General features: G+C 51.3%; 9 protein-coding genes across 9 annotated transcripts in view; 5 read left to right on the plus strand and 4 right to left on the minus strand.

Moving 5' to 3' along the window:
- Positions 1 to 186: 186 nt before the first annotated feature.
- M430DRAFT_102592 (hypothetical protein) lies at positions 187 to 983 on the plus strand (the record flags this gene model as incomplete). Its single annotated transcript, XM_024860807.1, has 2 exons — positions 187 to 372; positions 432 to 983. The coding sequence occupies 2 exons, from the start codon at positions 187 to 189 to the stop codon at positions 981 to 983; spliced, it is 738 nt and encodes a 245-aa protein (XP_024721060.1).
- Positions 984 to 1,165: 182 nt separating this feature from the next.
- On the minus strand, positions 1,166 to 2,303 carry M430DRAFT_102391 (hypothetical protein; the record flags this gene model as incomplete). The annotated part of the gene is made up of 2 exons (XM_024860791.1): positions 1,166 to 2,074; positions 2,208 to 2,303. 2 exons carry the CDS (start codon positions 2,301 to 2,303, stop codon positions 1,166 to 1,168), a joined length of 1,005 nt encoding a protein of 334 aa, XP_024721061.1.
- Positions 2,304 to 2,964: 661 nt separating this feature from the next.
- M430DRAFT_121477 (hypothetical protein) lies at positions 2,965 to 3,769 on the minus strand (the record flags this gene model as incomplete). Its single annotated transcript, XM_024861806.1, has 4 exons — positions 3,600 to 3,769; positions 3,222 to 3,548; positions 3,122 to 3,169; positions 2,965 to 3,072 (listed from the first exon to the last, which is right to left on the minus strand). Coding segments are annotated over exons 1-4 (513 nt in total), but the record flags the coding sequence as incomplete, so codon positions are not given.
- Positions 3,770 to 4,962: 1,193 nt separating this feature from the next.
- M430DRAFT_19309 (hypothetical protein) lies at positions 4,963 to 5,632 on the minus strand (the record flags this gene model as incomplete). Its single annotated transcript, XM_024864048.1, has 2 exons — positions 4,963 to 5,280; positions 5,330 to 5,632. The coding sequence occupies 2 exons, from the start codon at positions 5,630 to 5,632 to the stop codon at positions 4,963 to 4,965; spliced, it is 621 nt and encodes a 206-aa protein (XP_024721063.1).
- An 816-nt stretch (positions 5,633 to 6,448) lies between these two features.
- On the plus strand, positions 6,449 to 7,771 carry M430DRAFT_101493 (hypothetical protein; the record flags this gene model as incomplete). The annotated part of the gene is made up of 4 exons (XM_024860715.1): positions 6,449 to 6,700; positions 6,753 to 6,843; positions 6,895 to 7,281; positions 7,332 to 7,771. 4 exons carry the CDS (start codon positions 6,449 to 6,451, stop codon positions 7,769 to 7,771), a joined length of 1,170 nt encoding a protein of 389 aa, XP_024721064.1.
- Positions 7,772 to 8,885: 1,114 nt separating this feature from the next.
- M430DRAFT_102466 (hypothetical protein) lies at positions 8,886 to 10,112 on the plus strand (the record flags this gene model as incomplete). Its single annotated transcript, XM_024860799.1, has 1 exon — positions 8,886 to 10,112. A coding segment is annotated over one exon (1,227 nt), but the record flags the coding sequence as incomplete, so codon positions are not given.
- Positions 10,113 to 10,211: 99 nt separating this feature from the next.
- On the plus strand, positions 10,212 to 10,602 carry M430DRAFT_243005 (hypothetical protein). The gene has a single exon (XM_024865044.1). The coding sequence runs from the start codon at positions 10,311 to 10,313 to the stop codon at positions 10,530 to 10,532; it is 222 nt and encodes a 73-aa protein (XP_024721066.1). The 5' UTR covers positions 10,212 to 10,310; the 3' UTR covers positions 10,533 to 10,602.
- A 954-nt stretch (positions 10,603 to 11,556) lies between these two features.
- M430DRAFT_42360 (glycosyltransferase family 32 protein) lies at positions 11,557 to 12,683 on the plus strand (the record flags this gene model as incomplete). The annotated part of the gene is made up of 3 exons (XM_024867549.1): positions 11,557 to 11,835; positions 11,888 to 12,585; positions 12,635 to 12,683. 3 exons carry the CDS (start codon positions 11,557 to 11,559, stop codon positions 12,681 to 12,683), a joined length of 1,026 nt encoding a protein of 341 aa, XP_024721067.1.
- Positions 12,684 to 13,343: 660 nt separating this feature from the next.
- Positions 13,344 to 13,493, minus strand: part of M430DRAFT_50709 (hypothetical protein) — a gene marked incomplete at both ends in the record, with an annotated part of 1,686 nt that continues 1,536 nt past the window's right edge. Inside the window, one exon of the mRNA XM_024868166.1 lies at positions 13,344 to 13,436. Within this exon, the coding sequence (XP_024721068.1) occupies positions 13,344 to 13,436 (93 nt within the window). The remainder of the gene's footprint in view (positions 13,437 to 13,493) is intronic.

Raw genomic sequence — 13,493 nt, forward strand, 5'->3', positions numbered from 1 at the left:
TCGATCAGATCGTTGAAAGCCAACATATCCCCCTCCATTCCCTCTCTTTGTATGCCGCCACTACCTTTCACTTCGCGACTCGTCAACTAAGTCTCTCTTCTCCCTTTCTCTCTCTGCATTACATCCGAAACTCCAAGCACTGTCTTCCTTCGCCGTACTTCTTACAGCGGCAAGATGGATCAGATGATGGGAGGCGAGGGTGGCATTGGAGGGCAGGCCGGATTTCCCCTCGAGACCTGGTTTTGGGAGATGCCGCTCTGCACCAGATGGTGGACAACGGCCACAGTTCTGACAAGTGTCCTCGTACAATGTCAGATCGTTACTCCCTTCCAACTATTTTACAGCTTCCGAGCCGTCTTCGTCAAGTCTCAGGTCTGCCAAGTCCAACTCAGTCTGCCCACTTGGGAATACCAACAGCTAACAATGCATAGTACTGGCGCCTCCTCACAACCTTCCTCTACTTCGGTCCCCTCTCGCTGGATCTGGTCTTCCACGTCTTCTTCCTCCAGCGGTATTCACGATTATTGGAGGAATCATCCGGTCGGTCACCGGCGCACTTCTCTTGGTTGTTACTCTATGCAACGACCTGTTTGATATGTATTTCTCCTCTGGTATCCATGCCGTTCCTTGGACATCCACTATCATCGACCCTTGTCTACATCTGGTCGCGACGCAACCCAGATACCCGACTAAGCTTCCTCGGCCTGTTGGTCTTCACGGCGCCGTACCTGCCGTGGGTACTGATGGGGTTCAGTCTGATATTGCACGGAACGATCCCAAAGGATGAGATCATGGGTGTTGTTATTGGGCACGTGTGGTACTTCTTCTCGGATGTGTATCCCCCATTGCATAATGGTTCTCGTCCGCTCGACCCCCCGATGTGGTGGAGAAGGATATTCGAAAGGAGACCCAGGGTGGAGACGGCAGATGAATTCAACAATGAGCTTGCGGCTGCAGCAGTTCCTGCACCTGAGGTACGATAGTATACGAGCGTTACGGCATTGGTTTAGCATAGGGCGGAGTCTAATGGGAGTTCTGGTCGAAGGGTATAGGGTATAGGGTATCTCTTCGCATAAGCTGCATGTGCACTGGGAATTCAAGGGGGAGAAAGGTTCTGCATAATCAAATGATACCATATATTCATGAACGAAAGATGCTCTTCAATTCACGTGCCAGTGTCCGTTCGCCCAGCATCTTCTCCCTCTTCTTCCTTCTCTTCAGTAATAGGTGCATCAGGGGCAACGGGGAAATGTAAATGCTTCCAATCCTCCAACTCTTCAATAATAGACCGTAGGCGATCTCGGATGCTTTCGATGGCATAGCTTCCTAGCAATAATCTCAACGGCGGATAAGAGCAGTGTCCCAACTGCCAAACCAGTTCCGCGCACTTCACAGCACTAGTAGGCTGTTTGTCCCCCAGCCACTGTACCATTCTCTTCGCATGCAGAGCCGGCGACGTAGCTTGCGAATACGGCTCACTTGCTGGCTTGATCAAGAAGTGCCCCCAGGTAGGCAGTGGATTCGAGTCCCAATCCGGTTCATCTCTCCTTACCAGACCAGGTTCCACAAGCGTAGCTTTGATGTTGAACGAATCGATCTCATAAAGCATGGCCTCAATCAAGCCCTCCACCGCATATTTCGTCGCACAATAAGGTCCCAGTCCCGGTACACCCAGAGCCCCCGACGTCGAACTAAAAATGAGATATCTGCCCGCCCCCTGCTCTCTGAAATACGGCAGGCTCAACTGTATAATATGCAACGTGCCCATGAAGTTCGTCTCGAACTGGTTCCGGACCTCGTGCTCGTCCTGGTCCTCACATGCGCCGATGACCCCATATCCGGAGCAGTTGGCGATCACGTCGACGCGCCCAAAGTGCTTGATCCCTTTTTCGATTACTTCTCCCACCGACTCTCGTGCCCGGACGTCGCAGAGCGTGCCAAGGCAGTTCTCATGCCAGCCCTGCATCGATTCCAGGGTATTTTCGAAGGTTCGTCCGACTGCCACAACAAGGTCGCCTTGGTTTAGACAGGAGCGCACAAGGCTCCTCCCCATATGCCCTGTACTGCCAAATATCTAGGAGCAGAGTCAGCCATGGATGCTAGTAGAGGTCCGGAACTCTGTCGAAGAACAGCCGCATGAACCCTCGTGGGGATTGCTGCCTCGTCTTAGAAGCGATAGTACATAAACATATAGAACGGCAACTCACAATCCATACAAGCTGCTTAGGAGGATTCGCAGGTCCGGGAGGATCGCAGCTCACTGGCAGCTGCAACTGTGTCGTCTTGCTGCTCCCCGGCGACATGCCTTCTCCATTATGGGCCGGTTCGTGATGCCCTCCATCATGGGCCTCCATTGCCTCTTATGTGTCTGTCATTGGCCGCCTTAACTCATGGCATTATGGTGCAGGATCGATTTCCCGACTGAACGTTGTCGAGGTACAGTAACTGGCGCTACTTATTTACGATGTAAGACACCAAGGACGTTAACCGCAAATATAAAGATAAAATAGGCGGGGGCAATGTGCATATTGAGCCCGGGGTCCATGCGGGGTATCAGGAACAACATTTTTTCGGCTTGCATGGGAACACTCATATCTCAGTCTTACCATCTCTATCTCTTGCTGATGCCTACATTTCTATAGATACATATTTCCTGTATTCCGTTTGGTCTTGCGATCAGACCATGAACGGGTTTAATAGCCAGTACGGTAGTGATGAACCTAGGTAGCTATGAATCAAGAGATCAAGAGCATTTAGGTATTCGTTGGCATTATAGTGGCTAAACTATCATGATGGAAGACAGAGAAAGAGATGCTCAGCTAACACAATCAAGACAGGTGGACAGAGGGCCAAAGATCCTCATGGCCGTGGGATATTTAGCAAACAGTGCTCTGGTATTTCTAGATTCGTAGACAATCATAACTCAACCCCATCAATCCCTCTCTAGCCGGCAATAGCAGCAGTCCGGGCCTGTAGGTATTCCTTGCGATAGGGGTTGACATCGACTTCCGGGCCACGGTTCAAAGGCGTCCACTTCGGCTCCTCCTTGAAAAGCCTCATGGCTTGAATATACTGCATCAACTTAGCGCGCTGGACCACACCACGGGGCCTCCAAACTCACGTTCTTGTTGTCTGTTGTGAAACGGTGGTAGATACCAGCCGGTAGAATCTGATACCCAGTCAGAGATGTACCCCGCCAGGGAGCACCACCATCAACTTACGATCAAGTCGTCCTTTTCCAAATGGATGCGAACCCATTCGTCACCCTCACTTCTGACATCAAAGAACCCAGTACCGTCCCTGATATATCTGATCTCCTCGTCCTCGTGCAAGTGCTCGTCGAAGAACATCTTGACCTTCTCCTCGTAGACATCGCCCATCTTCTCTGGGGATACGGTGATCACATCGCGATTCTTGTAGCTTCGTTCGGCGGCAAGCTTGTCGACATCTGCAACGTCGGAGAACCGATAGTAGAGGACTCCCAGCTTGGAGAGATACTCCTGGGGAACCTCGCGACCGGAGTCGTGGAGTTCGCGCTGGTCAACGCTCTGGCTAAGGTCAGCGGGGTGGCTTTGCGAGAGAGGGGTCGAGTACCATACATCGTCGTTATCGTACCAGTATGCTCTCATTTTGGCAGTTGATTGCAGATGCTCTTGGTTGTAAAATTCAGGAAGCGCCTTTATGTAGAGTGGGATTTTATAAATTGTTTGCTCCTACAAAACTACGAAACTACGAGATGGTGGTCGCCGATTTGCAAATTCAGTCGTTCTTATTCGTCATTGCACATGACACGGGCACGCTTCCACGATATCTCAACTAACGATTCTGGAGAATATCAGAAGTGTATTGCTCAACTCCATATGCCCCTCGAGTTTTCCTTGTCCCATTTACAACAAATCATGCAATACTCGTCACCCATACTTGATATTCAACTCTAGTATCCGTGAATGGATACCAGAGGGTTCAGCATAATAGAGGATACAGGGACATTTCTTGAATTAACAACTCTGAGACTGTGAATCTTCTAATAGGAGATCTCAGTCAGCTTCAGCTCAGCTTACCCCGTATAGCTACTTCCCATTTAATGGGAGGGAAATTTATGCGACTCTTATCCGCAGAGCTCTCTTAAAATCTGAAGTAAGCCACGATGTACCAATGCCATATCCCTCTTCTTACCATGGCTGGGGGTAAGAAATACCAAAAGAGGTCAAAATGCCGCTTTCAATGTGTATCATCACAGTGTGAAGCAACCTAGCTGCGGGACATTGTGCCTCGAGGCAGGAGTCTGTAAGAGACTTCATGCTTAATAGTAACTCGGTGTATATACGCCCCCCCCCCCCAACAAAAACACCCAACACGAAGACGACAGTTCCCCCCTCATTTCTATTGTGACACCTTTCGCTATAAAAATAACTACCTTGGTTTAACGACACCCACAACGCTTGACTCGTCTAGCTCACTGCTTTTTCTGGCTCAATACCAGCAGATTTCAATGACCCCGGCAAGCTTGCAAGCGTGTCGAAAACAGGGTGAACTAATATGGTGATTTTAGATCTGATCGAGGATGCCGATGTGCCTGCTTGTTGTCCAACGAAGCAGATCATTATCTGGAAGAGGTTGGGCTTTGCATGAGTGTATATCGGATTGCGGTTCTTTATCAGTTCAACGTGGTATTTAGGAACACCCAGACGTACGCACATAGTCTGTTAGGGAACCGGAATAATATTATCGCTCTGAGATCTCGGGATTCGATTTCTGTCCCAATCCTGCTGGACAAGAGCCATGTCTTATGAAGACAAATCCGCATAATCAGGTTTGACCTGTTGGATCTCATAGTATGCCCATAGTCAAATCCCTTCGCGAACCCCCTAATCGGAGGTACTTTTGGAGAGACCTAACCTTCGAGAGCTTCAACTAACGGCCCCTTCGTCACGGTCACTTGCTGGGCCTGGTAGGGTTCTTTCAATCCCAGTCGTCATCGTCGTCACTCTCCTCCTTCGCTGCTTTCCCGTTACCGTACGGCAAGCCACCAGCATCCACCGTGGTCTTCGCCCTTTGTACAACTCCCGAGCTCAAAAGCCTCGCCTCTAAATCCTTGGTGGTAAAAGTATCTTGGGTATATCCCAACCCCTCAAAGCCGACAATCCGATCAACGCTCACACCGTCAATGAAAGCCAAAACACAAGGCAACACCTGGACCTTAAGCTTCGTAACCAGGAATGGAGCGTTCTCGACATTCATCTTCAGGAATCTGGTGTCAAAATGCTTCTTTGCTAGGGCCTGCCTTGAGTCAGTAACAATGTTGCCAATGAGCAGGAATCCAGCAGACCTCTAAATGTACGTCCATAGTCCTACACCTGACAAAGTCGTCCTTCGCAAAATGCACAACAGCATATTTAACCTCGGTGGTCAAGTCCATCAAAGCCTTTTCCTCTTTTATTTCGGTATAGTTGCCAAAGCCCTGGGTCTTTTGTGCCTTCGCCCGTGCGAATTCGGAGTGTAGTTGCTGGAGCCTCTGCTCACGAAAGGCGTCCATAGCGGGGGAATCTTCCAGGGATGCGATAAGATCATCTTCATCCTCTGAATTGGCAGCATCCAGCACGGATGCTACATGGGAATCGATATTTGCCATGGCGATACTTTAGTAAGTTTCTTTAGAAGACGCGTAGAAAGTCGCTTTGCAAAGTTCACCCGGTTCGCTAAGGAGGAAAAGGAGTCGTAGATGTACTGTAGATCTCTCGGCGCATCTTTACATGCCACTAGAAAGGGAATATATGACTTTCAAGTTTCTTTTATAATATCTTGATCATGATACAGGAAGTATCAACTTTCTCTTGACACTCGCGACAGACGTTTCAACTCCAAGAATCATGTTCGTTTTGTCGCCCTGAATGCGCATCCCTGTATAGCCGCATCTCCTAAAAGGGGATCGCTTAAAAGGTTCCAGGAATAGAGGCCAGCATTACCTTCTAAAAGGGGCTGGGCTGTTATGTGCAAAGGGGTTTATATACAAAATACGGTCTTAGAACAAACTGACTTTGAAAGATGCGAAACAATTTTCGGGCATGGAATTTATTCAATTATAACACGGTTTCCTCACAGATTAGTAAAAGCCAACAGTGTGTAATAATAGTAGTAGTAAGACATGTAAAACCAGTGTTACTGGCGTTTTCTATGCGCTTTCGCTTACCACCAGATCCCGGTATCTGTATACTTGTATTATTTCACTTCCGTCTCGACTTCTTCTCCACGACCCTGAACGAACCCGTCGCCACCACTCCCACGCTCGAGCACGCCGATCAATGTTGTGATATTAACGATCCCGCAACCTCAGCGATTCTCCCATCCTGCGTCGACACCAGAGCGTCCTCTCCCACCCCCCTTGCGAACCTCGCGCGTCTAGACATTAAAAGCCTCTCGGCCGCGCCAGCGTTGAACCCGAGCAGCCATGGCTGACAAGAAGAACGAAGACTACACGGGCAAGCCGGAGCATGAGATGCGTACCTTTAATGCCTCGCCCTCACCACGTCGAGACGCTGCTGGCAGAGGAAGAGGCCCCTTGCCCCTCTCGAACATCACAAATAGTCCTCCCATCTCGATCTTGGCATATTGTCTGGCATCAATTTCTATGACAGTCACGAACAAGTACTGTGTTTCTGGCGCAGACTGGAATCTAAACTTCTTTTACCTGGCTATCCAAGTAAGTCTCCAATATGATGTACGATTTAGGGAAAGATCTGATGGTTCAACAGTCTCTGGTCTGTATCATTGCCATTGTCATTTGCGTACAGGTGGGATTGATTACGAACTTGGCACCTTTTGACCCGAAGAAGGGAAGGACATGTAAGAAAGACGTTATCCTGGTAATCTATGCGCGCTAATTCTAGAACTCAGGGTTTCCAATCTCTCTGCTCCTCGTTGGTATGATCTATACAAGCACCAAGGCCCTTCAGTTCCTTTCTGTCCCGGTTTACACCATCTTCAAGAACTTGACGATTATTGTCATTGCATATGGGGAGGTGCTGTGGTTTGGGGGAAGTGTCACGGCATCGGCTCTCTTTTCCTTCGGACTCATGGTTCTCAGCTCAGTTGTTGCTGCTTGGGCGGATATTCAGAGTGTGCTTTACGGCAGCTCTAAAGGACAAAGCGCAGAGGCTGCTGCAGCGCTTTCGACATTGAACGCTGGCTATGCTTGGATGGGAATGAACGTATTCTGTACCGCAGCGTATGTTCTGTCCATGCGCAAGGTCATCAAAAAGATGAACTTCAAGGACTGGGATAGTAAGTTTACTGCCACTATCTCTTTCCGGATTAGCACTAACGTTTTACAGCTATGTTCTATAACAACCTGTTGACGATTCCCGTGCTCTTCATCTGCACGTTTGCCTTCGAGGACTGGTCAGATGAAAATGTCCACAAGAACTTCCCCCTCGAAACCAGAAACAGCCTCCTCGTTGGAATGATCTATTCTGGTCTTGCGACAATCTTCATCTCCTACTGCTCGGCTTGGTGTATTCGTGTTACATCCTCAACTACTTACTCTATGGTTGGCGCACTGAACAAGTTACCCATTGCAGTCAGCGGTCTCATCTTCTTCTCGGCACCTGTCACGTTTGGAAGCGTATCAGCAATCATCATTGGGTTCATCAGCGGCATCGTATACGCATGGGCGAAGGTCAGGCAAACGCAGGCCAACAAGATGACACTCCCTACAGCTCAGCCAGTCATGAGCGCGAGCTCGCAGAGCAATCGTGATGCTGCAAGCTCGTAATAGATTTCTTCCTGAGCTCCTTTGGACTCGCTTCTTCGGCATTCAAGATGCGTTCTAACGCTACCGGTCACAATCGGTCACAGATTTGAGGGATCTCGACATTTGGAACTATTCAGAATGATGGGAATGATCAAGATGGCGGCCTCAGCAGCATTGAGATCATGGTTTCTTCTTGTATTATAACACTTCTACTTTGTTCCGCGTTTTCTAGGGGGTGGGCTGGGAAGGTCGTGAAAGATTCTGGCATATGTCCGTCTGCAAGGCCCGAGAAGCATGTGGATTGGTGTTGGACGATGAGTTCTTGTATCACGGCGTATGTTTCGGCGATGGCTAGCAGTAGGTATAGTATTACGAATAATGGACAGACACGGAGTAGACATGTGCCTTATCCTCTTTCCTTGGGTCTTTGTATAGTTGTTTCCTACTTTATATCATCTCTATGCTCGGTATTATGATTTGCTGTCCCCTTTCTCACAATTCCCATTAATTACTAAAGTGCTCTCCACTTACTACTCCCCTCATGAAGCCACACCTCTACTACTCTTTCTTCATACATTTCCCCGTACACTGCATAATGCGGAACGAAGACCTAGTGTCGGGAGATACTCTCGGGGGGATACTTTTGTTTATAAAGGGGGTTAAAAAAGGGGGCATATCATTGTGAGTGAAGGTGCTGAGTTAAAGCAAATATATGTATACGCTGCATACGCTATTCTCATTTGAATGATAAATGAAAAAAAGATAATATAATAATAGTGGAATGCTCACAAAAATAAAGCACCCACGTACCTTAGGTAGTGGAACATTCTGATATCGAAGAGTCGAGAGCCTCGGCTGGACCGATGACGTCTGGGCTTCGCGTTTGGCGCGTCTCAAAAATTTATCCATCATTGAACGTCTCCTGAACCTCGAGTCGGTCATATATCCCCCACATTGAAAAGGTGTCTGCGACTCGCACACTTCTTGCAACCAAGGAGTTTCTCTCCACAGCAATGGAATCCAGAAGATAGCAACTGAGACTTCAAAGATGTCCACTACTACTACAGATGTGCCAGTCCCCAAGGCTGAATCTACGTAAGTCTAGACCCCCCAGGCCCAGGATTACACAGCTCACAGAAGTTCGCAAAGTCTCTCCTTCACGCAAGGTCTGCTTCTCGGGCAGCTCTCGATCGTTATTCTCATTGGGGCCTTCATCAAATTCTTCATCTTTGGCGATCCGCCATCGCCCGACGTGACGGCAGCGTTGCGAGCCACCGAGCGCCGCTCGCGCACCCTCGCACACAAACGCTCCCTCCTGACGCTGCGCAGCAGCAGCAGCAGCACGACGACGACGACGACGGCCCGCCAGGCCTCGCAGCCGCTGAACAAGAAGCGGTCGAGCGTGCTGCGCAACCCGCCGCCGCTGACGACCACGACGATCCTGAACAAGACGTACTACAATGTGGACAGCCACCAGCCCGAGAGCCTGGACTGGTTCAACGTGCTGATCGCGCAGACCATCGCGCAGTTCCGCAGCGATGCCCAGCACGACGACGCCATCCTGACGTCGCTTACGAAGGCCCTGAATGGGTCCGCGCGCCCCGATTTCCTCGACGAGATCAAGATCACCGAACTCAGCCTGGGCGAGGACTTCCCCATCTTCAGCAACTGCCGGGTCATCCCCGTGGATGAGGACGGGCTGAGCGCGGGCACGGGACGGGGAGGGGAGGGAGGGGGGGCGGGCAGGGAGCACGGGAGGTTACAGGCACGGATGGATGTTGATCTCAGCGACTTCATCACGTTGGCGCTGGAGACAAAACTACTGCTAAACTACCCCAAACCACTGGTCGCGGTGCTGCCCGTTGGGCTGGCGGTGTCGGTGGTCCGCTTCAGCGGCACCCTCTCCATCTCCTTTATACCGGGCAGCCCGCTGAACTCGAGCCCGACGACGCTGGCCTTCAGCTTCCTGGACGATTACCGGCTGGACCTCTCGATCCGGAGCCTCGTGGGGAGTCGGTCGCGGCTGCAGGACGTGCCCAAGATCGCGCAGCTGGTGGAAGCGCGGCTGCACACGTGGTTCGACGAGCGGGCGGTCGAGCCGCGCTTCCAGCAGATCGAGCTGCCCAGCCTGTGGCCGCGGAAGAAGAACACGCGCGGCGGCGACGAACCCAACGGCGAGCCGGCGAGCGTGAGCAGGGCGAAGGGCAAGGAGATGGAGCGGGACCTGCGCGACGAGGCTCGGCGGGAGATCGAGGGCGAGGCTCGGGCGCGGGCTGAGACGGAGCGGGCGGAGAGGCTGGAGCAGGAGGGGCTACGGCGGCGGCGGGGTGAGTACGCGATGCCTGGGAGCATGCCAGTATAAAGAGAGAAGTTGAAGAGAAAGGATGGACGAGATAGATGATGATATGATGATATGATGATAAGAATAGACCTTATAATAGAAAGAAGATGCGCGGATGATGCGAGATGTCACAACTAAGGGATGGCGCAGCCGATGGCGCAACAGAGGCGTGATAGAGGCGACATGTTGGAGTGGTGATAGGATGGCGGAGGATGGATCATGTATGGTATAATCGTACAGGTAAGAAGATACTACTTGATCGAGAATACGCGACAAGAGACGAAGTGCAGGACAGGACACGTACGCACCGCCCATTCTCGCAGCGGGCGGATGACGCCTCCTCATTCGCGCAGCCAGCGAGCAGAGCGCAGTGACATGCCGGGGCGTTGTTGGGCCGAGGCATCAAGGCACGACGGCGTCACTGGCGGGAAACACTTATGAAGACTTTCTGCAGCATAATAATTCCGTGGCAGCGGAGCGGTGGAGATTGGAGATTGGAGATTGGCCGGCGCCCCCCTTTCCAGACGGTAGACCCAGCCGCGGAACGCGTAAGACGCTCGTGGGGGGGAGAAGTTAAGTTCGTGGCACACTGGGCCCGGAGGGGGCTAGCGGGGAGGGGGGCGGCGCGCGAGAGATCTCTGAGAAGTTGCGGCCAATCAGAAGTATCCAGCATGACACTATTTGCGGTTGGAAGTTGGGATCTTGCATGGATCTAACTAGATACGGACTAGCAGCAGGGCGGAGCAAGGTACCTGTCCCCTTGCTACCATATTTAGGGGGACGCTAGACCAGAGTGGGGATGGACGATGGATCATACCTGAGGTTGTCTGTCAGTCTCTTGGCTTTCCTCGTCTCAGTCTCGTCTCCTCGTCTCGTCTCGTCTCTCTCCTCAGATCTCATCTCTCCTCAACCCGTCGCACCTTCTTCTCTCGTCTCTTCTCCCCCCCCAACTTCTTTCCTCCACCGATGATGGCCGCGTCGTTCCTCGTGCTTTCCCCCGTCGCCGTCTAATCGATTCGAATCCGTCCATCATCAGTTGTTGTGCATATTCTGCGCCTGCCTCTTCTTTTTTTCGCCGCCTTCGCCTCCTTTTTATTCTCTTCACGTCGCTCCTTCCTGACCCCCCCCTTTTTTTACCTTCCTCACCACTTTGACCTCCCCCCCGGGCCCCCAACCAACCAACCATTCGAATATTCTTTCTTCCCAGAAGGGCCATATCTATCAGATCGGGCTCCCTTTTCCTCTTTTCACTAGTCATTCCTTATCTGGACTATACGATACTTTACAAGACAAGACATCCTTCGGCTTCTTCTCTTCTTACGTTGAACTACTCGACGACACTTTCAACCACCAACATTCATACGATACACGTACATACATACACACACACATACACACGCACACGCACACAAATACGCACACACAAAACATACAAAACAAAACCTCCACGGCCAACTCACCCACCATGCGGCGTGGTACCATCATCTTCCTCGTCATCAACCTGCTGGTCATCGGCCTCCTCATCAATGCCTTCAGCACTCTGATCTCCCTGCTGTTCGAGGACGGCTCGGCCGACGCCATCCACCGCGCCGAGATCCCCGCCCCCGGCTCCGACCTCATCGACAACCGCACCCAGCTCATCCCCAAGATCATCCACCAGACCTACATCAACACCTCCATCCCCGAGCAGTGGAAGCCGGGCCAGCAGTCGTGTATCGATCTGCACCCGGATTATGAGTACATGGTGAGTTTTGTTGCTCCTCATCCTCTAATATCCATCATCTAACATCCACCAGCTCTGGACCGATGAAAAGTCCCGCGCCTTCATCGCCGCCGAGTACCCCTGGTTCCTCGAGACGTTCGACAACTACCCGTTCCCCATCCAGCGCGCCGATGCCATCCGCTACTTCGTGCTCGCCTACTACGGCGGCATCTACATTGACCTTGACGATGGCTGCAACCGCCGTCTTGACCCGCTCCTGAGCTACCCCGCCTGGCTGCGCTTCACCATCCCCACGGGCATCAGCAACGACGCCATGGGCTCCGTCCCCCAGCACCCCTTCTTCCTGCGCGTCATCGAGTCCCTCCAGTCCTACAGCCGCAACTGGGGCATGCCCTACATCACCGTTATGTACAGCACCGGCCCCCTCTTCCTGTCTGTTGTCTGGAAGGAGTACATCGGCGTCGCTCGCGAGGCGGCGGAGCGCGTCCGCATCTTGATGCCCGGCGACTACAAGGGCCACAGCTGGAGCTTCTTCAACGTCGTCAAGGGGAACAGCTGGCACGGGAAGGACGCCCAGACCATCTTCTGGATGGGCCGCCACTGGATGCTGCTGACCGTGGCCGGCTTCGCCATCGCCGCCGTCGTCGGCGGCTGCCTCTGGTGGTCGTGGACCATCTGGGTCATGCGGCGCGGTAACACGGCCGCCCGGCGTCGCGCGCTGTGGAGACGGGCGCCGAGCAAGGAGCGGTACGAACTCGTGGATCGGATGGCGTGAGGTTATGCGGTGTTTGGAGAGCACAAGAGAGACGGCCCTCGCTAGTGCAGCACATGGGACCATTGTTCATCTTTTGTGGCCTTTGTATGATTAGGGTTATGATTCTTCTATATGCGAGGAGTTGGGCCATAGATTTGGTAGCATCTGAACCAGGCTTCGTTTTGTTTGTCTATATAATTGATTTTGATTCTGACTTGACTGTGATGTCTGACGATTCTGATTGTTTTCTGTGATGTCTGAACGCTTTCGATTGCTTTATTCTGTACTGTACGTAACAGGTTCTTTATCATCCCACTTTGCCCACCTTCCCATTAACTCCTCCCCTCTCTGGCGCCCCTCCCGCTCGCACAAGATCTAATGCGCCGCGATACAAGCAAGAAAGAGAATCCTTCATTATTCGATCCGTCTTCATTCATCAACGACATATAAGAACTACCTACCTAGTCTTTTGTCTTTGAGATCTGTGTATCCTAGGTAGATATCTTTATGATATTTCTGTATATGAGTAGGTACCTTAGGTAGGTAGGTAGGTACCTATATGAGTATATATATGAGTATATATATGAATATATATATATATCAGCCCAAAATCATAACCTTTCCACCTCCTCATCCCCATTCTCTCTCACTGTCTGTCTCTCTCTGTCTGTATACATCCCGTATCCATATCCATATCTGAGTTCTTTCTCGAAAATAATTCGTTCGTTTAGTATACCTATATCCATATATCCAAGAAAAAAGCGAAAGTTCAAAGTTAAGACAGCACAGCAGCAGCAACCGGATGATCCGAAGCTGCGATGTTGCATTGATGCATAATGCGCGGTCCGTAGGATGTTGGGAATTCTGTCTAGAATTTGGATTGGATGTGTTAGTTAGGGAGGGGGGAGAAGGGGGGGGAGATGGA

Source organism: Amorphotheca resinae (genome assembly GCF_003019875.1).
Source record: "Amorphotheca resinae ATCC 22711 unplaced genomic scaffold M430scaffold_6, whole genome shotgun sequence".
Lineage (NCBI taxonomy): Eukaryota > Fungi > Ascomycota > Leotiomycetes > Helotiales > Amorphothecaceae > Amorphotheca > Amorphotheca resinae.

What these genes read in the sequence shown, in the direction of transcription:
- M430DRAFT_243005 (XM_024865044.1), top strand. Translation starts at nt 10,311, where the DNA reads ATGTATGGTATAATCGTACAGGTAAGAAGATACTACTTGATCGAGAAT.